The 24445-nt window shown below is 35.1% G+C and overlaps 1 protein-coding gene across 8 annotated transcripts in view; it reads left to right on the top strand.

Moving 5' to 3' along the window:
- Positions 1-24445, top strand: part of PIK3C3 (phosphatidylinositol 3-kinase catalytic subunit type 3) — a 578331-nt gene that overhangs the window by 12686 nt on the left and 541200 nt on the right. For all 8 annotated transcript variants that reach the window (XR_007721190.1, XR_007721193.1, XR_007721195.1 and 5 more), the window contains exons 4-5: positions 2416-2545; positions 22108-22194. Coding sequence is in view for 1 of the 8 variants with exons in the window: in XM_050767591.1 (XP_050623548.1) it covers positions 2416-2545; positions 22108-22194 (217 nt within the window). In the remaining 7 variants the exon portion in view is untranslated. The remainder of the gene's footprint in view (positions 1-2415; positions 2546-22107; positions 22195-24445) is intronic.

Genomic DNA, 24445 nt, shown 5'->3' with positions numbered 1-24445 from the left:
GATCCTGCTGTGCTGTTTCTTCTGTCTTGCCTGTTTGGCTTAATTTCCCAAGTGGACACGATGCTCTGAGCATCTTCTGCCTTGCCACCTGGAGGCTGTGTAACTCTCTGCAAAGTTCCATTAGTGTCAAAAGAAAGTAATACGTTCACTTGCTCATTTGAGTCACTTGGCATCACCCATACCCTCCACGTCCCCTATCCTTAAATATCTTCTCTAGCTCCATCCCAAGGCACCTAAATCATTTAGTAAACTGACTTCTTGCCAAATGTGCTTATTTTTGATTCAGTTAAGTTCAGCCAGCCAAAGTATTCACTGGGGGTTGGGAAGGTAGAGAGAAGGAAGGGAAGCCTTCTGCTATTTCTGAAGGTACATTTAAGGATATTTATTTAAAGTGATATTATCTCACTGTACATAGTTCCTTAGAGACTGCTCTAAGCAGGACTGCTTAATGTTGAATCTGTATCTCAGTTGAAAGAGAAAGAAAATTAACTTTATAAGAGGCGTGTGTATGTGTGTTTTTTGTACTGTAACTTTCTTTTGATGTTTAACATGATAAATAAATATTGAGAATTTTGATTCATCACAGCCAGCTGAAGCATTTTGTATGGGCCCATAAGGTAAGCTTTTGCAAATACAGTTACTAGAATTATCTGGTTTATTGCCAACTTTAGGACCTTTTAACAGATACGGTCTTTGATCTTATTGTGCTCATGAGTTTGTAACTGTCTTTTATAGTTCCCAATCTAAATGTTTATGGCATCATTACTTATACACATTATATAATGTTTAGTGAAAATCTTTATTACCTTAGGAAAATCTATGAAGGAATTTTTTATTAGCCAGAACATTATAATAATGATTTGAAAAAATTTATGTAAACCACTAGCAGTTAAGGAGACAGTTTATTTTATTTTATTTTTTAATTTGGAGATGGAGTGTCACTTTCTCACCCAGGCAGGGGTATAGTGGTGCAAACATGGTTCACTATAGCCTCGTCCTCCCAGGCTCAAGCAATTCTCCTGCCTCAACCCCCAGAAACTACAGGCATGTACCACTGCACCCAGCTAATTTTAATTTTTTTTTTTTTTTTTTTTAGAGAGACGGGGTTTCGCCATGTTGCCCAGGCTGGTCTCAAACTCTTGAGCTCAAGTGGTCTGCCTGCCTCAGCCTCTTAAAGTGCTGAAATTACAGGTGTGAGCCACTGTGCCCAGCCTGTACCTTGTTTTTTTAAAAAAGTATTAAATGTGAAAGTGTATGAAATGCTTTAGATGTGCCTGTTCATCTATACACACTTAGAGTTTTTTTCTTTCTGTTGCAATTTCTACAGTCTTTTTATTTCTAAGAGTAAGAAATAACTTATTGAGCTTTGAGTAGATGCTGTTTGAGTAGACTTTATGTTTGAAAATTCTTGTTCAAAATTATTTTTTTTAAAAAGAAAACACATTAACAGAAGAACATCTTCAACCTCCCCATCAGAAAGAAACATGGAAACTTGGCAGCAGCATAATTAAAACGCATAGTTGTCTAAAGCTCTTATGAGTTTGTTTCATCTTTATGTCTCCTTGGTAGCTTTTTGACAAAAACAGGACAAAGGTTATATATTCTTTCACTTTGAAGCGGGATAACCAAGCTTAGGCTGAATTCTGGCTATATGCTAAATTTTGATTTATAGACATGGGAAATGTTTTTGTGTGAGTCTACTATTGTATTCACTTTTAGAACATGCCTTTTATGGAAAAGAAAGGAGAAAAATCAATTTGTACAGCAAAAAGACTAGTAATAGCTAACATTTATTGAATACTTACCGTAGGCCAGTCACTGTTCTAATGACTTTTTACTTGTACTGATTTATTTAATTTTTCCAGTAACCTTGTGGGATACAAGTCCTTTTATCCTATTTTATAAAAGAGGAAACTGAGGTACAGGGAGGTTTAAGTAGTTTACCCTAGGGTTATGTGGGTAATAGCACAGCTGTGATTCAAAGCAGTTTGACTATATAGTCTACTGTAATGTCATTTAAAGAAAAGTTATGTAATTATTTAAATTTTGATTTTAGTCATTGTAAATGTGACATTCTTCAATTGGTTAGAAGTTTAATCTCTGTTATTCCTTAGATCTTCACCAAAGTGATGAAATGTGTGTGCTCATTTCTCATCCTTCTCCTTCCACTCTATGTGTAGAATTCTCTGTCATAGTTCTGACTGCTTGGAGGAAAAAAGAATGGCATGTACAAAGCAGTGTGACATGGATTTTAGTTGCTTGGTTAATTGCTTTACATTCCACTGGGGGCTTAAAGCTTGGCAGTGGAGATATACATTTCCATGTGTAGAATTCTGTTTATTTTTAGGAATCTAAAATTTCCTGTAATGAACTGTATTAATTTACTTCTACCTTGAACATTGTCTTTTTCCCTAGCATGTTTCGCCAAGGGATGCATGACTTGAAAGTCTGGCCTAATGTAGAAGCAGATGGATCAGAACCCACAAAAACTCCTGGCAGAACAAGTAGCACTCTCTCAGAAGATCAGATGAGCCGCCTTGCCAAGGTAAAAAAAGTCATTTGGAACAGGTGCAAAGCTCTGACTGATGTCTATTGTAGTATATATACCTTGACATTATGAATTCTGTCAGATTTTTAAAAAATCTAAATCTAACGTTTAAATAATTGGTTTATTGAAATATAATTCACATACCATAAAATTCACCCTTGGAAAGCATACAGTCTGATGGTTTAGTAAATTTACAGACTTGTGTAATCATCACTACTATATAATTTTAGTATATTTTCATCACCCCTGAAAGAAACCGTGCACCATTAACAGTCACTCCCATTTCCTCCTCCCTGCAGTTAGTTCCAGGCAACTACTAATCTACTTACTATCTCTATGGGTTTGCCTGTTCTGGAAATTTCATATAAATGGAATCATATAATACGTGATCTTGTGTCCGGAAATCTGTCAGGTTTGAAAATGTGGAGCGTTGGTGACATTTTCAAGATGACCACCCACTTTTTCTGGTGACATAGCCTTAAAGTTGTAAGTGTAACATGCTAGAGAAGCTTATGCCATCTGGAAGTGAAGATGACTTATACAATTAACTGGTATAAAGTTTCTTTGTACGCAGATGAAGTTACTACCTTTTTCTTTCAAAGTTGTTTTAATCAAGTGTTTTCACTTAGAAATATAAAAACTAAACTCTATTCTGTGCATAAATTGCAACACTGTCATTTATTTTGTGAACCTCCTTTCACAAAGCAGTGTGTTAGATACTGTTTAAGGATCCTTTTGCAGTTATCTGGTTAGGACACTTTCTTGTAATTATAACATATGCTTTTCTTTTGCAGTCTTATTAGTAGGAGTGCCTCTTTAATGTCTGGAGAAAGTTTTGATGCTAAGCTTTTAACAGCTTGTTGCCTTTACTCACATATAGGAAAAATCTTCAAGAATAAGTACTTGAGTTGGCTAGGCTTTGTGCTTCAACATAGAATTTTTGTCAAGTTCCATTTGTCTTTTTGTATTGCTCTTTTAAGGAAGAATGATGTCGTAGCAACCTGATAACTGTATTGACCAATATACTATTGTCTACTTCTCCCATCCATAATTAAATAAAATTTAATGTTCGTTTCTTCTACTCATTCTGAGATTTTGTATGCATTCTAACATGGGATATAGGAAAGGTCTCAAGCTTTTCATATGTCTGCCTTTAAGACTTTATCTTAGTGATGATCTTTCATTTGAGCTACTCTCTGTCCCTTTTACAAACCTGGAATAGTTAATCTAAATTTTATTAGAATCAATTAATCTATAGCCTGTGGATCACTATAATATGAAAAAGGTTGAATTAAAAAAGAATAAAAAATAATATTTTAAAAAAGCTCTCAAATTGTCTTTTAAGAGTAGCCATTATGATTCATATTGTAGGTGAAATTCTAAGTCTGAGGGGGAATGGCCAGAGTCAAGAAATATAAAGCTTTATAGTTGCACAATGTAACTGCATTGTTTCTCTGTTAAACACATTATTTACGCTTCTGTTCACAGGTTTCTAATTTTTTTCCCTAATTATTTTTGATGGAAGGTTTAAAAAATAATTTTTGTAACAACTGACATTTTTCAGGCTTCATGTATGGAGTATAATCGTTGGAATTAGTCCCAGTTGGACTTCTGGTTTTTTAATGTAGCACAACGTTAATAGTATAGATTTCTCATTTTAATCTTTTGAATTTTATAGAAAAAAGATGTGACTTAATAATGATCACCTTTTTAATGATTGAAACAGTAACCCTTAATACTTGTTCGTATTTTTCTTTTAGTTATTTGTGCACATTAGCAACTCTAAAAATGATGACTAAGCATGTGCAGAGCTCAGTGAGGTGTAGGAAAGAAGTCTTCTTAATGTTTTTGTTAATTGGTAACAATCATCACCAGTCTAAATTCTTTATATTAGAGTATTCCAAGTGGATTCTGCTTTTTCAAGAGGTAGTTATTAAAATTTATGTGCTGTTTGTATTGTTCAGAATGGTTAGCAGTTTTCAGGTAAGTTTTTATTGGTTTGTAAAATGGGAATAAAAATTAATGAGAGTGAGCAGCATACAATCCTCCTGATAATAATTGGAGCCTAGCTCTTTCCACATCCTTTCATCCCTAATAGAACTGTACTTTTAACTTCTGAATGGAGTAGAGACATCTGAGCTTGCTGTGCTGTGACAGCTTGCATTAGTATTAACTTGTGTTCCCCAAAGACTAAACAGAAACCATCAAAATGAGTAATTACTTTTTTAAAGGGGAAAAAGGTGTCCTGTTTGTAGCATTGTTAAAGAATTGCTCCCTCTTTGAAGGAAACTCTTTTTATTTCTTGACGTATTGGGCTAACTCGATAGTCCCTTCTTCTTGATATAGCAGTTGCTTGTGGTTTTTGAAGTTTCAGAACTGTTATCTATCCCAGCTGCTATCGAAGAGAAATGTGTTTTTAAAATGATGTCTTAAGATTTGACAAAATTGGAAGGTTGGGCACTTGGAAACACATTATAGTGGGAAGAGCAGTATACTGTGAGTCAGAGTTCTGGCCATTCTACTAACTTGGGGAAAATAATTTTTAAGTTTGCAAAATCAGATGTTTAGAATGGACGAATGACTTTTATGGTCTCATGTAGCTCTTTATATTTAATTGATTCTAAAAGTACTGATATAGGAAATAATTGAGATTATCTACCTGGGTTTTTTTTTTTTTTTTTTTTTTTTTTTTTTTGAGACGGAGTCTCGCTTTTGTTGCCCAGGCTGGAGTGCAGTGGCCGGATCTCAGCTCACTGCAAGCTCTGCCTCCCGGGTTTACGCCATTCTCCTGCCTCAGCCTCCCGAGTAGCTGGGACTACAGGCGCCCACCACCTCGCCCGGCTAGTTTTTTGTATTTTTTTTTTTAGTAGAGACGGGGTTTCACCATATTAGCCAGGATGGTCTCGATCTCCTGACCTCGTGATCCGCCCGTCTCGGCCTCCCAAAGTGCTGGGATTACAGGCTTGAGCCACCGTGCCTGGCCTCTACCTGGGTTTCATAGTGATTATCTTAGTAGAGAATAAAATCGTGGTTATTAATTTGCAACTTTGAATGTATGATTTTCAGGTCATTCCTTTTTTTCTGCAATATGTATGCCTAGGGTAAAGTGTTACATAGGGCTTGCCGAATGTGAATAATGGGGCTTTGCTCTTAATTTTGTTGTTTGATTAGTGCTTGCTTCTTACATTTTTAGACAGAGTTTCTGAAAAACAACTCTTCCTCACCTAAAACATGGTCTTGCCTTATACTTGAGAAAATATATTTTGATACTTCTATGGTCTTAATTTACTCTCTTACTAGGGACTAAGAGAGTAAGTGAAGTAAATTAATTTAGTTAATTTACTAACTTACCAGAGGCAGTATACTTTGGTACTTACATTCTTAAAATTATATCCTTAACTTAGAATTATTTTGACTAAATTTATTATTATTATACTTACATTCTTAAAATTATGCTTAGATGCTTAAATTGTTCTTAGAGTTGTGCCACAGTAGTGCCTGCTGTCTTTCACTCTCTCTTTTTCTGATCACACATTGTAAAAAATTGTTCGGTTAGATTGTCACTCTCTTTCTCAAAACATTTTGAAATTGTGTTAGTTATAATAAACTTTTAAACATGGGAAAGTATTTGTATGCTCCCTGTTTCCGTTTTCGTACAGAAGGAACAGAGATGGTAGATGTAATGTCTGTATTTCTCACGCTACCATTTTAAGAAAAGAAATTAGTATTCAAATTTATGAATGTTAAGTATGGTTTATTTCTTGTTGCACTTTTATTTTCCATCCAGTGAATTCACCATGATTGTTCCTAATTTTTTAGAAGACAGTTGACTTAAGACCAAAAAGATATACATAAATCTTAATAATAGCAAAACATTTTTACTATGCATGGTATCCATGAGCCTAAATAAGTAGCATAGTAACAGTCTTCAAACTGCAGTATAAGAAAGTTTAGTCACTTATAGAACTACTTCAGTCTTGGTTATCTAGGGATAATGGACAACAGGACTGTGAAATGAAGATTAACTATTTAATGGCCTGTGAAAAGACAGTGTTAGATAATTATTGAGCAAAGAACTTCCACTGCAAGCCGGACTTAACCCTCTTCTGATTTATTGCTCACCTATTACAGTTGAATTCCGACTACAGTATGAATAGCTGAAGTTTAAAAACCTGCTTTTCAAGTTTGACAATTTTTAAAAGTCCAGTCCTTTCAGAATGAGTTTAGCGGAATTAACCTTTTCTCATGATTTTACATGATTTTGTGAACATGCCTAATTTTGCTTTAAGGAAAAATGAGTATGAAAAAAGGAAGCAAAACCACTTTCCTTAATTTAATTCTTATTTTTTGTAAGTTGAATTTTTTAGACTTCTAGTAGGGAACAGAAAGAAATGAATATATTTAAATAAACTATCACCCTCCCACCCCCTGCCCCATTTTCTTCTTTTTCCCATTTCTGAGTTTCCCTAATTAATTTTTAGTAATACGGTGTCTTTCCATTTGAATTCATTTGTGAAAATAATAAAAAACCAGACTTCTGGAGCATTTATTAAACTTTCATTGTCCATGACCCAGGCTTTTAGTGGTTGTGGGCCTTACTTGAACAAATTTACCCATTGTTCCCATCTGCTCTGTTTTTTAGCCTGTCATATTGTCAGAGTTTTATGACTAGAATGCATATCCACCTGGGATTTTGGATGTGACTACCAAGCTTTAGTGTTTGATTTATATTTGAATCCATGTCTTTAGACATGAAAGGTTAGTGCAAAAACATGCTTCTCCACTGTCTGCTTTTCATTTTAGCAGCTCTGCTTGATGCCTTTGGAATGTGCTTCAGTTTCTGTCAATTTGATTAAGGGGAGGCAAAGAGAAAGGAACGATTAGATGAAAAATGCTTTGGGTCTGTGTGGCACAGATAGGTATGGGAATGTTGTTGAGTAGAATATAGAGGTGAACACTGTTGCAGGGAAGATGTGGTAAGATGTGGTGGTGTTTCAGGCTGAACCACAGAGTGCCTGTGTGGAGTCACTGTGGGTCCAGGGTCCAGACCTCAGGTTTAAATAGGAGCTGGATTTTTTAAGTTCATTTAGAAATTGTTGCTTGAGAATAGGTTCATGCCAACCACTTCTAAGAGTCATTTATAATCTGGAGTTGCAGTGTCTAATATGACAGCCACAAGTCTCATGTAGCAATTTAGATTTGGGTTAATTAAAATTAAATAACATTAAAAATTCAGTTGTTCTGTACTTTAACCACATTTCAAATGCTCAGATGGCCCTTGTGGCTAGAAGACATCTGTGGGACAGTGCACATGTAGAACGTTTCCATTATTGACAAAAGTTCTACTGACAGCACTGATCTAGAGTGCCAATTTACAAATTTGTAGTGGGTAAGTACGTCTTTCTGGTAACCATATTACTTGTGCCTGCTATCTAGGACACCACATTTCAAGGTACTTTGGAAATTTAAGTAGTCTTCATGATATTGTTGATTTCTTAGTTAACCGTGAAGGAGCTGGAAAGGTTTCTGAGATATTTTTCTCAGTTTTGGGAAATCTAAAAAAGACTTTTTTTTTTTTTTTTTTTTGAGATGGAGTCTTGCTCTGTCACCCAGGCTGGAGTGCAGTGGCGCGATCTTGGCTCACTGCAACCTCCGCCTCCCAAGTTCACTCCATTCTCCTGCCTCAGCCTCCCAAGTAGCTGGAACTACAGGCGCCCACCACCATGTCCGGCTAATTTTTTTGTATTTTATTTTATTTATGTATTTATTTTTATTATTATACTTTAAGTTCTAGGGTACATGTGCGCAACGTGCAGGTTTGTTGCATATGTATACATGTGCCATGTTGGTATGCTGCACCCATTAACTCATCATTTACGTTAGGTATATCTCCTAATGCTATCCCTCCCTCCTCCTCCCACCCCACAACAGGCCCTGGTGTGTGATGTTCCCCTTCTGATGTCCAAGTGTTCTCATTGCTCAGTTCCCACCTGTGAGTGAGAACATGCGGTGTTTGGTTTTCTGTCCTTGCAGTAGTTTGCTGAGAATGATGGTTTTCAGCTTCATCCATGTCCCTACAAAGGACATGAACTCATCCTTTTTTATGGCTGCATAGTATTCCGTGGTGTATATGTGCCACATTTTCTTAATCCAGTCTATCATTGATGGGCATTTAGGTTGGTTCCAAGTCTTTGCTATTGTGGATAGTGCCACAATAAACATACGTGTGCATGTGTCTTTATAGCAGCATGATTTATAATGCTTTGGGTATATACCCAGTAATGGGATGGCACACATCTCCCACCCTCTGATCTTTGACAAACCTGACAAAAATGAGAAATGGGGAAAGGATTCCCTATTTAATAAATGGTGCTGGGAAAATTGGCTAGCCATATGTAGAAAGCTGAAACTGGATCCCTTCCTTACACCTTATACAAAAATTAATTCAAGATGGATTAAAGACTTAAATGTTAGACCTAAAACCATAAAAACTCTAGAAGAAAACCTAAGCAATACCATTGAGGACATAGGCATGGGCAAGGACTTCATGTCTAAAACACCAAAAGCAATGGCAACAAAAGCAAAAATTGACAAATGGGATCTAATTAAACTAAAGAGCTTCTGCATATCAAAAGAAACTACCGTCAGAGTGAACAGGCAACCTACAAAATAGGAGAAAATTTTTACAATCTACCCATCTGACAAAGGGCTAATATCCAGAATCTACAAAGAACTTAAATAAGTTTACAAGAAAAACTCAAACAACCCCATCAAAAAGTGGGCGAAGGATATGAACAGACAGTTCTCAAAAGAAGACATTTATGCAGCCAACAGACACATGAAAAAATGCTCATCATCACTGACGATCAGAGAAATGCAAATCAAAACCACAATGAGATACCATCTCACACCAGTTAGAATGGTGATCATTAAAAAGTCAGGAAACAACAGGTGCTGGAGAGGATGTGGAGAAATAGGAACGCTTTTGCACTGTTGATGGGACTGTAAACTAGTTCAACCATTGTGGAAGACAGTGTGGTGATTCCTCAAGGATCTAGATTTTTTTGTATTTTTAGTAGAGACAGCGCTTCACCGTGTTAGCCAGAATGGTCTCTATCTCCTGACCTCGTGATCCGCCTGCCTTGGCCTCCCAAAGTGCTGGGATTACAGGCATGAGCCACATCCCCCGGCCGAAAGGACTTTCTTTATAGTATCCTTTTAATTTACATTTACTTGAATATGCTGGTTGTACTGCATCTTTTGAATAAACATTGACAAATTATCACAATCACAAAATAATCCATGAAAATCAAGATTAAGATAGCAAGGAATTTTCTGGTCACATAATTAATTTTCTAAAGTGGGATTAAAGTAGTTTGACCTACTATAATATTTACCCTTGAAAGAAAGTATTTTGCATTAATCCATTGCATCAGATGGGTACTTGTCCTAAAGCACTGGTTAGAGGAGCCCTGAGTTTTTTGTACGCCTTTAGTTTTTTGTACGCGTACAAGTCTTTTATCTTCACTGTTGTCAAAGGCACACTTCTAAATGTTGAAGACCAAAAAAAAAAAAAAAAACTGTGTTACTAAGTTCCTGATGTCGTTGTTGTTAGTGTTATTGTGACTAATAATAGTAACTACATTTATAATCACTTTGCATATGTAAAGTGCTTTAATATCAACAAAACCTCTTAGCATAGATTGTAAACTAAAATAGAGAAGGGATTAAGATCGTGGCTTTAGAGACCATTTTTTCTTCAAATCCCAGCTGTGATCTTGAACTAGCTATTTAACCTTTACCAAGTCATGAAATCCTCTTCTGTAAAGTAGGAATAGTAGTTGTATCTGTTTTTGGAGATTATTGTGAAGACTAAGTGTAAATGATAAAATATTTAAAGGATTTAGCATACTGCTCAGCAAATACCGAGCACTAATAAATGTTAGCTGTTGTTATTACTTTTTTACTTGCTTTTATTTGATTCTGATAAGTGTAGGATTAGGACTTATACACTACATTGTTTTTAAATTCATGAAAAGATGAAAGCATAGAGAAGTTAAGCTGTTTATTTGTGGTTACATATTTGGTAACTTGCAGAACCAGCACCTAAAACCACGTCTTTAAATTCTTTATGGAAATCTCTTTCCAAAATAAGTATCAGTGACATATGCTTAAGATTTAAGGATTGAGAAGAATGTGTTTGCATGAAGAGTATATTGTTCTTATTTAGAAGATTAAAATTGAAAACAGGAGAAAAGGTAACTAGAATATGAAGCAGTGTCTACAGTGCAGGTCCTCAAGTATGGCATAAAAGATGATGCCCATTAAGTCAGTAAACAGTGACCTGCCTATGGTAAGCACCCATTACATATTTGTGCTATGAAAGAATTGGAGTTATGAATGATATATGGCTCTAGTTGTTACCAATACATACTTTAAAAGCAATGAAAAAAAACAGTAGATCTGCCACAGCCTCCTGAGTAGCTGGGATTACAGGTATATGCCGCCACGCCTGTCTAATTTTTGTAATTTTAAGAGAGACAGGGTTTCACCATGTTGGCCAGACAGGTCTCGAATTCCTGACCTCAAGTGATCCACCCGCCTTGGCCTCCCAAAGCATTGGAATTACAGGTGTGGGCCACCATGCCTGGGCTGGAAATGGCTATTTTCTTTGTGTGATCACAAAAAATGATGCAGCTAGAAAGTTAGTAATGATGGTAATGAAGTCTCATTCATTCAGCTCAGGCTTTTGTCAGATTATTGACTTGATCACAGGATTATTTTTCAGAAGTTTGAGAAAAAAAGGACACTGCTTCTCTAGGCCAATTTTTTGTTTGTTTTTGTTTTTGTTTGTTTGTTTGTTTGGAGACAGAGTCTCGGCCTTTTGCCCAGGCCGGAGTGCAGTGGTGCATTCACAGCTCACTGTAGCCTCAGTCTCCTGGACTCAAGTGATCCTCCCACATCTTCTGGAGGAGCTGGGACTACAGGTATGCACCACCATGTTCGAATAGTTTCTTTTATATAGAGATGGTGTCTCACTAGGTTGCCCAGGCTGGTCTCAAACTCCTAGGCTCAAGCAGTCCTCCTGCCTCAGCCTCCCAAACTGCTGGGATTATAGGCATGAGCCACCATGCTGGACCTCTAGGCAAATTTACACCACTATGAAAGAAGTGATTAATGAAAAGGGAGTAACGGGAATTTTGGAAAGAACTAAAGATGTTACATTATACTTTGGGATTGCAATTATAATCAAGGAGTACAATAATGGACCAAGTTAGGGATATGTCAGTTCTCAGAAAGTTTGAGAAAGGCAAGATGTTCCCTTGATTTGAGAACCTAAAAAGGAAGATAACCCAAAAGGACCAAGGGGTTCCTTGGTTCCCTTGGTCCCATTCTCAAGGGGACAGTTTGGTATGGACTTAAGAAGGTCTTGGATTGAAATTCTAAAGGAAAAATCCCTAAAGATAACAGTATTTTTTAATATTTTTTCTTTCTTTTGAATGCATTAAAAGCACATTGAAGAAGTAGGTCTGTGTTAGACACCGAATTGGTTTAGTTTATTTAGTTGAATCATAATCTTCATCAAAGTGCCCTTCAGCCTAGAAGAGTTAACCAAATAATTTAGCTAAGTAGTAATTGAAAACCAAGATTGTTGAGAAGGGGTAGCATAAAGGCACTCATTGATTTATTCAGTTTTCCTAGTCCTGGGAAGTTAACTGTCGGGGTTTTAACATTATACTTTTATCATAGAACAATTCAAATAGAAAAATACACAGAAGCATGTAATAGATGTCCGTGTATTCACTATCAGGATTGAATATATGTTAACATTTTGCCTTGTTTCACATTTGAAAAAAAAAAAAAGATTTGAGAATCACATAAGAAGTTCCCTCTTTTGTTTAGTTTGTAATTTACTTTTTTAAGAAAAAAGTTAATTTTTTCTATATTTATCCTTGTTAATCTGTATGACTCATGTGCTTCCATTTAAACTGCTATATATTTTTCCAATGTATGAGTAAATCAGTTTGTTTATTCTCTGAACTTCAACTTTTTGCTGTTTTTAGTGGGTACAATGTTTAATAGAAACTGTTGATTCTGGAACAGTGTTTAATAGAAACAGTAGTAGAGTCATCCTTGTTTTGTTCCTGAGTTTAATGAGAGTGCTTCTTACATTTAATTCTTTGGTAAGATGTTGGCTCTTCTTGGTAAATTTCTTCTTTCAGGTTAAAAAAATAGTCTTCTGTGGCCAGGTGCAGAGGCTCTTGCCTGTAATCCCAGTACTTTGAGAGGCTGAGGCTGGAGGATCGCTTGAGCCCAGGGGTTTGAGACCAACTTGTGCAACATGGCACGACCCCATCTCTACAAAAAATGACAATAAAAAAAATAGGCTGGGAAAGGTGGCACATGCCTATAGTCCTCCGTACTCTGGAGGCTGAGGTTGGAGGATCGCTTGAACCCAGGAGTATGAAACTGCAGTGATCCTGGGCCAGGGAGTGAGACCCCATATTAAAAAAAAAGTCTCCTGTTATTTTTTGAAAGTTTACATGATGAATGAATATTGCAACTTACCCCCCAAAAAGAAAAAGTTGAGATTCTTTTGATCTTACCTTTTTTCCCTTTTAATTTGACATGTGGAAGAGTTAATAGCTAGGCATGTTGGTGTGCACCTATAGTTTCAGCCACTCAGCTACATGGAAGGCTGAGGCAGGAAGATTGCTTGAGTCCAGGAGTTTGAGACCAGGCTGAGTAACATAAGAGACCCCGTCTCTTAAAAAAAAAAAAAAAAATTCACACGGCAGGCCTAAGGCTGCTGTCCTTAGAAGGGCCTCCTTGCAAGGTTGGCCCTCGGCTGATGTCTGAGAACTGATTTTCTGAAACAGTTCCTAACTGATAACAGATGTTTCATTATGTCTAGACTATTTCCACATGTGATTTACGATGAGCACTTGCTTTCTTTCTGGAAGTCTAAAATTTTGATAGTTGTAAGGCAGAGATTGCCGTTGTGACCAACTCCCAATAAAATCCCTAAACTCTCATTCTGAAATGGGCTTTTTAGAGCTGCATGTTTCCTGCCAGAGATGTGAATATACTTGCATGTTACCTCTGAAAGACTAAGATCAGTAAAGGTTTTGAGTTTAGAGATATGATTTAAGAAGTAATTTTTATTATATACTGGACATCAGTTCTTATTACAGATTCTATAATGGGTTAGCAACTTGATGATTTCTAAATCTGTACCCATGTAATGATATTTTGTAGTTGGATTTTAGAGAAATGACAAACATGAAACTATCCAGGGAGGAGGTGTTTTGAAAAATGAAGGCATTATGTTTTATTTTACACTTTTAAGATTAGTAGAACTATCAAAACTGATGAAAGATTTAAATAATAATGGGATACATTATAACTGGGGATGAAGACGGGCATCAAGATTCCTGAGTTACAGCTCTCACTGTAAGTTACAGCTTATTGAATAACTAGCTATTTCTGTATTTCTGGGTATTTTTCATTGTTAAAATATGGTCAGATCTCCATTATCTCTGCTGATTATAGGAATCATGCCATTATTATTATTATTATTATTATTATTTTTAGCTATTCTGAAAAGGAAAATTAACCTCAGAGACTATTTTGTTTATAAATTATAGCAAGTTGATTACCTGTACTTCTCCTGGATTCTGAATACACTTCCGCCTTGAATAAATTATGTGAAGTAATGTTCATGAATAAACTGACATTCTGGATCAAATTAATTTAACAGAATAAATTGTTTAGAAGGACCTATTAGTGATCTTTTCCCCTTATTATTGTTACATAATTTATTGTTTTCAGAATTTAACACTTAAGTTCCTAAAATTGCTTTCAATTGATTGTATATGTTAGTACTTTTCTTGGGAAGTTGGTATTCTTTGTAAGAAATATCTATACTTGGTTAAGTCTTCACTTGGTTAGGTATATCACATAAAGAAAGTGTCCTTTCTCCATAGCTGAATCACTTAATGATTTAGGTTATAGCTAAAGTAGCTTGATAATCTTCAGTTTTCTGTTTTCTAATCAACTGCCCTTAGTTATGATGTCAACAGTACATGCAGTGCAATATTAGATTAGGTATAGTAATTTAGGAGGGTGAATCTATCATCCCTAATGATGTAACCATTACCCCATGTAGGTAAATGAATATACAAAATATATACAGTGTTCTGTTAATATGTATGTATATTATATTTACTTTTTATCCACAATATAAACAATTCACTTTGGGAGGCTGATGGGGGAGGATAACTTGTGCTCAGGAGTTTGAAGCCAGCCTGGGCAACATGATGAAACCTTGTCTCTATAAATAAAAAAACAAACAAAAAACAATTGAGACTTGACCATTTGTAATAATGACTATAATAAAAATAATTTCATTTTCTCAAAAACAGTAAGAATACCCTTATTTATTTATTATATCTGAAATAATGTACTTTTATCACTAGGAACAAAATAAAACTTCCGTCTTTTAAATGTATGTGTTTTAGAGGAAGAAAAATGGTGTCCTAAAGAGTTGGAGAATACATTTGTTACTTTACAAATGAAAATATAGGATCCTAGATATAACATTTGGGTTGGGCAGAAGTGTCTTACGTTTTTTTCTTCCTCATATGTTTTATAAATGACAAGAATAAACAACAGAATTATGATAAATGCTGAAATTATTCAAGGCTATCAAATTTATTCAGTGATGTCATTGATATCACCAAGTATACCTCTTAGATACAGGTTTTTGTATAAATATCTGGTATAGCTTTTATAAACATAGCTTATTGCTTTGATTCTGTGTCGCCATTGAATTGTGTTATAACAAGGTTTTGGGAATATCTCGTAAATTTATTTTTAATGCTACACGGGTAGCATCTTTTTTATTAATCACTTTGGTTTGCTTACTGCTAAGACTGTCAAAACTTTTGGATTTGTCTGGAAACCAATGATAGCAAGTAGACTAAATTAGTTTTTGCCAGTGTAAAATTGAGCCCTAAAACAGTATTGATTTATGTTCTGTAAATCTATTTTCTGTCTTTACAGTTATAGTTTCTGCCAGAAAAATAGTAAGACACTTTTAAGGCTAGATTTATCTTCAAGAAGTTTAACTAAATGAAACTTTTATGAAGCAAATACTACTCTTCCTGAATAATAAGATTTACATGTACAGTTTGAAAGTAAAGTTGAAGATTTGTGACCAAGACTTCATTAATCAGGAAGATAGAAGAAACTAGAAGAAACTTCTTTGCTTGCCAAGAATTAAATACATAAACATATGCAAACTCGCTAACACGCACACGTACACGATTCTTTTTCTAATCTCAGTAGTTCAAATAAGTTATGTTATACAACTGCATTTGGTCTGAAGTTATAAATTACTGCATAGCTTGGCTGGGCCTGGTGGCTCACACCTGTAATCCCAGCACTTTTGGAGGCCGAGAAGGGTGGATCATTTGAGGTCAGGAGTTTGAGACTAGCCTGCCCAACATGTTGAAACCCCTTCTCTACTAGACATACAAAAAAAACTTAGCCAGGCATGGTGGTGCACGCCTGTAATCCCAGCTACTCAGGAGGCTGAGGTAGGAAAATAGGAAAATCTCTTGAGCCTGGGAGGCGTAGGTTGCGGTGAGCCGAGATCACGCCACTGTACTCCAGTCTGGGCAACAGAGTGAGACCCTGTCTCAAAAAAAAAAAAAAAAAAAAAAAAGGTACTGCATAGTTTATATTTGATTTGAGATGCTTATTGTCTTGTTTTTTTTTTAAAGAATTACACTTTTTTAGTAATAGAATTCTAGTGCACCATGCGACTATATTAGCAGACAAATAATGCTACTCTGTTCAAGTATTCATTAATTTAGCTCAGTTCTATTTTAGACTCAAGAGAGGCATTAGAGTCAAATGAGATAAGCTATGACCTTTAACTTGAGGGAGTTTAGAGGAAGGAGATGGGAGGTAATTGACAAAATGCAACCCTGTGTAATCATATAAAGGGTTACTGGAAAAACAGTCTCTTGTATATAGTAGTACCAGACATTATTAAACACCTATTGAAAAATAGTAACATCTTCTAATTTGTATGGTTTTGTAGTTGTATCTAGGTGAAAGGCCCTTTGAAGAAAGTGAGAGAGCAATCATATTTATTTTATTTCAGGTGGTTAAGTTAATGAGATAGGGCTTTATTCTTTGAGCTTTTATTATGAAGTAAAATTGCTTTATTTAGCATTATCTTTATAAAGGCTAATCTTTAGTGGTTTTCCCAACAGAGCTTTCTCCACAATTAATTGTTTCTTAAATTACTTTAGCTTTTAAACGACTGATTTTTTCTTACTACAAAGATAATATACATCTTCTACAGTGGTAGAATATTGTTACAGCACAAGGAAGACTATGAAAGTCACCCCAATCTACCTACCACTCAAAGATAATCACTGACACTTTAGTTTATATGCTTTCAGTAAATTAATAAATATATGTGTGTTATAGATGAATATGTGTACATTTATTTTAAAATTAGAATCATACCATATCTGTGTGTTTAATTGAACCTTGCTTTTACATTTAATGGTGTCTCAAAATTGTTCCAGGTTATTTAAGATACTTCTACCACATAATTTGTAAAGGCTGGAGGGTTTTGCATAGTGTGGATAAGTCATAATTGATTTCAGCAGTCTTCTATGGTTGGATATTAAAAATGTTTGAAATTCTTGGTTCATTTTCTGTTGATTTGAAAAGTGAGGATTATATTTTTAAGTTGGTTTTAGACAACTTACTTGATTTGCTCATATCTTGTATTTCCAAGTTATCAGTCATAAGGTACTACTTTCATATCACTGTTCCAATTTATAGTTACACTTTTAAGTGCTTACTATATTGAATAACTCACTTATTTCCACCTTGATGTTCTGTTAGGGCAGAGAACTTGCTTCTTTTGTTCAACATTCTATACTCATCTCAAGGACAGAGGACATGATGGAAGTTCGTTACTTAATAGCCAGAAAGTTACATATATTTGTATTGAGAGTATATAAGGATTAGGGAAGAGTGACCAAGGGCAGGAATCTTTCTTTTTTTTCTCTCTCTCCAGCTGCCACCTCTTCCCCTGAAGCCCCAAAGCTCTTTGGGTAGAATATCAGAGTATACTTACATTTGTTTTTCATTATGTTTATCATCCTTTCACATAGAAAGTCTTTCAATAAGTATAAATTGGCATTGAATGAATAAATGCTAGCTTCTAGTGACCATTCATAGCTCTTGCACTCAGGAACCTTTTTTGTCTAGTAAAGCAGAGAAGAATATGGAGCAATGAACTGTGAGTTCTAATGATCATGGAAGTCTGTCTATTTCCAAGGATCACTGTCTGCTCCGAAATTTGTTTCCCTGCTGGTCTTATTCTTACACAGTGCAGCAAGTTGGCCTACTTTTGGCTCTGTCCTTTATACTTTTATTAGACACGTACTAATCTGAGACATCTTCCTCAAGCACATCTTTTTGTTCTTCTATTAAATCTGACAATACAGAATTAGTACTCCAAGAAGTTTCCCAGGCGTGTTGTTATTTGGATCTCGTGGATTCTTTTATTTAAATACCTTTTAAAACTCCTTGCTCTTTCATTCTTGGAGAAGTTAGGGCTAAATTATGCCATTTGTGTGTGTGTGTGTGTGTGTGTGTGTGAGACAGTGGACTTTTCTTCCAAACTCTTTGTGACTTCCTGTGAATTCTGTAAGAAACTTGTGTTCCTTTAAAAAGAGAGAATGAATTTTTTTTTTTTCTTTTCCTATTTCTTGACTTGTCCCCATCCTAGAATGGGCATCCTAGTGAGGATTATTTCTTCACGGGTAATTGAAACAGATTGCCCTACTTTTACCCTGCTGCTTAACAGAATGCAGGTTTTCTCTTTGGAAAGATCCAAATCACTGACATTTCAGATCCAAAATGAAATATAAATTGTTATGCCACCTGTGTTTATTGTTCATTTTTGGTCTTTAGTATCTATAGAAGTTCCTGGATTGGGGATAACTAGAAGTTGCTTTGGACTGATGAAAACCTCTCGAGTATATCTACATTGTTATCAGCACCCATAAGAGATGAAGTGACATAGGTTATGGAGTAATTAGAATAGCTGTTACAGCTTACATAGTGCTTTATAGTTTTATAAAATTAATAAAAATTAATGTAATTATTAATAACTATTTCACCTGCATTAAGCAGTAAAGGTAAACGGCTTTATGGTTTGAAGAAACAGAAGAGACTGTGTTAGCTGGAGTTTGGTGAATGTATTGGAGAGTTGAAGGAGATTATTCTGAAGAGGAAGGCAGCGATGGATCATTTAGCAATTGTGATAGCTAGTTCTAGACTTTTTCTGCTGCCTAAAGTCCAGCCAAGAGCTGACTTTGCCATCTCTAAACTGTACACACCTGCTCCATTGCAGTGGAACAATTAATTGTACTATGTGCTTAGACTCTCTGATAAGTAAGCACTGTGATAGCTAGTCTCTTAGGAGACTAACCCAATGAAATGAAATATGAAATGAATGTGCCTTCTGATAGTCAATGAAATATGCTTCTGATAGTCACACTCTTCCACATTATATCTGTATTACCCTGTGACTCATTTTAACTGATGAAATGCAGCAGAAGTGACGCTGCATCTGTTCTAGGCAAGACAGTGTGACAGCTTTGGTTTCTTCACATGTTGGGAACATTAAGCCATCATGTAAGAAGTCCAGCTATTCTGTTGGAGTGACCAAGTTGAAAAACCACTTGAAGAGGGAACAGCACTGAGAATACGTGGGGAACGAGAGGCCCTACCACCCTGGTATCCCAGCTAAGCCGACCCTTTATCACCAAGGTGTTAGAAATGTGAGTCAAGCCAGCTTGGATGTTCCAGCTCCAACCATCCAATGAATACAATATTGTGACTACCAATGAGTGAGACTACAAGAAAAAATTACTTAAATGTCTCTCAAGAAGATGATTTTGCCAAAAAAGTAAAGAGAAACAATAAAATGAATGTTGTTTTAAGCCACTAAGTTTTAGAGTGGTTTGTTATGGAGTAATAGGTAAATAGGACAGGCAGCTAGGAGACATTTTGAGTGATAACTGTTCGAATCTGTGAAAATCATAAAATTAACTCAGATACACAGAATTTTTGCCATCAATCTCAAAGTCAGGTACAGGAGATAGACATGCAAACAACTTCCATAGCATAAATGGTACCTTTAATTTCACAATCAGTTTTGCAGTCAACAATATCTTTCCTATTAAGGCATACAGATTTTTCCCATTCTTTCTGATTATGGTATTTCATAGTGTGTGTGTAGTTTACTTAACAGTTCCTACTATTGATGGACATTTTCATTCTTTTGTGTCTAATTTTTCTGTACTGCAAATCATGGTGCACAAATGTGAATTTCTCTAGTATAATTTAAACTTATTTTCATAGTGACTGTACCAATTTGAGTACTGGCATGCTGTCCATACATTCTTTAGTGGCTCTTGTGCAATCGGTCATATTTGGTATTCAAATTAGAAAGCTAATCATATGCTATGTGGGAGATAATATATATTAGCAGAAAACATAAATTCGCGAGCTAGTGAAAATGGCTTTAGAACATTTCTAATTTGTCTGAATAGTTTTAGTAAAGGAGGAAAATGTTCCCACCACATTCTCCCTCATCTAAACTTAATTTACCATTGCCAATTCTTTGCTCATAGGAAATTAGTAGTGGATCAACTATTGCATCATAAATACAAAACTAATATTCAAGAAATAACAGAAATGAGTTTCACTTAAAATTCATTGTACATCAGTAGAGAGGATAGCAGAGACTGGTGGTAGGAGTATAGGCTTTAGAATCATATAGACCAGGATTTAAACCCTAGCTTGGCCGCTTCATAGTAGTAGTTGATAGTCATCTGCAAACGGGGGTCAAAATTGTCTATGAAATAGTGTGGCTATAAAAAGTGCCTATAATTTGGCATGTAAGTAAATGTTATTTTTTACTCCATTCCTCTAGGAAATATTCAAACTCTTATTACTAATTGTTATTTCATTCGTACAAGCAAAGGATGTAAAATGACCTTTTATATTTTCATTTATTTGGAAAACCAATTTGCAGCATATTGCGAAGTGAGTGAGAATAGAAGCTTCCAATGACTGCATGAAATAATACCACCTGTTATATTTTGCATCTGTTATTTTATTTGAGTTTTGGGAGTAAGAATAGACGTTAATACTTTGATTTTATTTATGTGGGTTCAGAAAGGACATAGTTTGAAAATGGAGTATTAAGGTTGGAACTCTGGTCTTCCGGCTTCTACTCTATCACTCTTTTTCTGTAGGTCACATTGCCTGATCTTTTGGTTTCCTTGTGACTATTTCTAGGTCTCTTTCCATGTTGCTAGCATATTTGTCTATTATTTCACCAGAGCCAACACAATATTTAGTTGCTGCTTTTTGTAATCATGCTAAACTTATTAATAACTTTTCATACATTTTCATATAGAAATTACCTCACATGAGAGGGAATTATTGGAAGAAAGCTAAATTGATATTACTTTTTTTTTAATTAAAATGAACTTCAGGCTTTTTGTGTGACATTAGTATTTTTATTTCTGAAATAGTGTGACCACATAGTTGTGATGAGTTGAGGAAGAGAAAAAAGATTGATAGTGAAGATTTTTAGGTCTACAAGAGAGAGAAAATTGATGGCAGTGTTTGCTGTTCTTGTAGGAATGCTGTCATGATATGGACAATGAAGTGGAAGAAACTGATATAGATAAGCTACTATGTAAAACTTTCATGTCCAGTTTTGCTTTATACTGTCAATTTGTTTAGAAGGAATGAGAGGGGTGTTGATTTTTAGTATTACACATTCTAATTCAAAACCTGGTTCTAATTTGAGGACCTTGGAAGTTACCTGGAATTCTCTATGGATTTGAAGGAGTCGAAGAATTATTATTTAATTTATAAAACTAAGGTTAGATTGGTACATAAGACCTCACAGGACTCTACCAACTGCTATTCTAGAAAACTGAAGTCTTTTATCACCGTTCCCTAAAATTAAAGCATACATGCGTATGTGTAAGCTTAAACCTTAGAATATTAATGTATAAACCCAGAAAAATGCCTTATTACCTGTAACTGTCATTTATTCATGTTGGTTAGATACATTGAAAGCTGGGAAGAAAAAACTGGTTTATTTCCCATTCATGAAACTATTTATATAATTCCATCTTTTTGTAATAGTCAAAATATGAGAAATATAGAACATGGAGATAATTTCAGGAACAACTTCATTATTCTTTATCATGTCAAAATATGGCAAATTGTGGACCTTTTTAAAAAAATGTATTTGTTTTTCTTTAAAAAAATCATGATTTGTCTCTTGCCAACTTTCTTATCCTGCTAGTTGCATATGGTTTCTCTTGTGTATAGGTAAGTATCATATGTGAAACAGACATTGCCATTCTGACATTCTTGGTCCTTCTTTCTACTAGATCTCTTTTAAAATTCTCATCATTGTATTTATTCTGCAGCTCACCAAAGCTCATCGACAAGGACACATGGTGAAAGTAGATTGGCTGGATAGATTGACATTTAGAGAAATAGAAATGATAAATGAGGTGGGTTATATCCCTCTTTTATTTTAAAATATTTTCTGTAAATTTTTAAATTAACAATTTTTTGATAAGAATTGTTTATTATTAGGTATCTTACAAATGTAGGATTATTAGGGTTAACCCCTGTAGCTGGGAATTCTATACTAATAACTGGAAAATTTGAGGTATCAGCCTTCCCTATATTTTAACATAATGTCAAACCATGAAGTAGGTAGTGGATATCGTAAGATGTTCTAAATATCATATGAGTGAAACCTGTGCAGGCTTAATGCCTCAGTGGTGGGTTCTCTGTCATATCAGCTCATGTTCAAGTCAGTGTTGGATAAATCTTCCATCAGCACAGTGCCAGCTTTTCACTTCAGTTACCATAAATCATTTCAGCAAGTTCTCTCGTCAATTAATTTATCGCTTGTCTATAGAGGGTGCATATAGGACTGCACCCTCTGTAAGGTTGCATGATTTAAGTGATTTTTTTTTTCTTGACCTTGTATATGAGCCAGTGTATATGTTTAAATAAAGATGGCTTCAATGAGAGTCCTGCCAGAAGTTGTAACAAGAATAGTTTCCTTTTTTGTATATTTGCTCTAAAATACCAGATGTTAGGCCTAATGTTCCACACCTAGAGAACATAAATAATAATCATATTTTTAATCAGATTAGGAGACAAGGACATCAATTTGTGATTTGTCTAATTTATAATGACCATCAGCCACAACTTACTTAATTTATATTCTCCAAATAATTTTCAGCAGGTAGAAAGAGAGAAGTTTTTAATTTTACAGTGAACCATTGTAAAAGTTAGATTTTAGCATTCTTTTATTTTAAAATAAAGGTAGTGATGTTGAACAACATTTACATTCAATTCTCGTATTTGGTCCCTTTTCTAAATTTCTTCATAATACATTCTTATATACTTAAACTGGAAGAAAGGCTTACTTTTTAAATTTTATAATAGTCAGATTTCAAAAAGTTTACTCATAATACTAACTTACGTTTTTCTCTTCTTAAACTTAGATATCACTGGGTATGGAAAATGTAATGTTAGAGTGTGCTTTGCCCAGCCTTTTTCATATTTTCACATTTTAATTTCTTTAAAAGAAATTACCATTACCACCCTATTACCATTACCAAAATAGACTATAATATGTTTCATAAAGCTGAATAATGTAAGTAACCTCTTCAGACCTTTATTATTTATTATCATTTCTTTTTTTTCTCTTTTGAGACAAGGTCTTGCTCTGTCACCCAGACTGGATTACCCTGGTATGCCCAGTGCAGCCTCAAACTTCTGGTCTCAGGCAGTCCTCCTGCCTCAGCTTCCCAAGTTGCTAGGACTACAGGCCTGGCTAATATTTTTAAAGTTTTTTGTAGAGTCTAGTTCTATTGCCCAGGATAGTCTCAAACTGGCTCTATTGCCCAGGATAGTCTCAGAGTTTTTTGTAGAGTCTGGCTCTCTTGCCCAGGATAGTCTCAAACTCCTGGCTTCAAGCAGTCCTTCCACCTCTGCCTCCCAAAGTGCTAGGATTACGGGTGTGAGCTACCATGCCTGGTGATTTTACATATTAGAGCTCAAACCATTTATACAGGTGTTTTGGGTCAAGGCTAATTACCCCTTTAGACTTCGTTGTATTTTCACTTCATCATCACCCTAATACAGTTATTTGCCTCATCACATCATTTCGTTCAACCACAGATCACATGTACAGTGGTGGTTCCATAAGATTATAGTACTTTATTTTTACTGTACCTTTTCTCTTTTAGGTATGTTTAGATATACAGGTGCTTAACTGTTGTGTTACAGGTGCCCACAGTATTCAGTACAGTAACTTGAATTAACCTGAAGTAACAAGTTTGTAGCCTAGGGGTAATAGGCTATACCATATAACCTAGGCGTGCAGTAGGCTATACCATCTAGATTTGTGTGTTTACGCTTCATGATGTTCACATGACTAAACTGGCTAATGATGCATTTCTCAGAATGTGTACCTGTTGTTAAGTGACATGTGACCATGTTTGCTTTTTTATTTTAAAGGGGACACAATTATATAAATAATTTTTTTTATGTTGGAACAAGAAGTAATTATTCCACAGTATATTTAAAGTGTGGATAAAAATTTACAAGTGACAAATCATTTTAAGACCATTTATAAATTGTGAGAAACTTGTAAAGGCTCTACTTGGTAAACTCAAATGGCCTCTTTTCTTAGGTTGCACACTTTTTTTATTTTTTATTTTTGTTACACATATTGATTTC

The sequence above is a fragment of the Macaca thibetana genome, chromosome 18, assembly GCF_024542745.1.
Source record: "Macaca thibetana thibetana isolate TM-01 chromosome 18, ASM2454274v1, whole genome shotgun sequence".
NCBI lineage: Eukaryota > Metazoa > Chordata > Mammalia > Primates > Cercopithecidae > Macaca > Macaca thibetana.
This window is presented reverse-complemented; position numbering and strand designations above follow the sequence as displayed.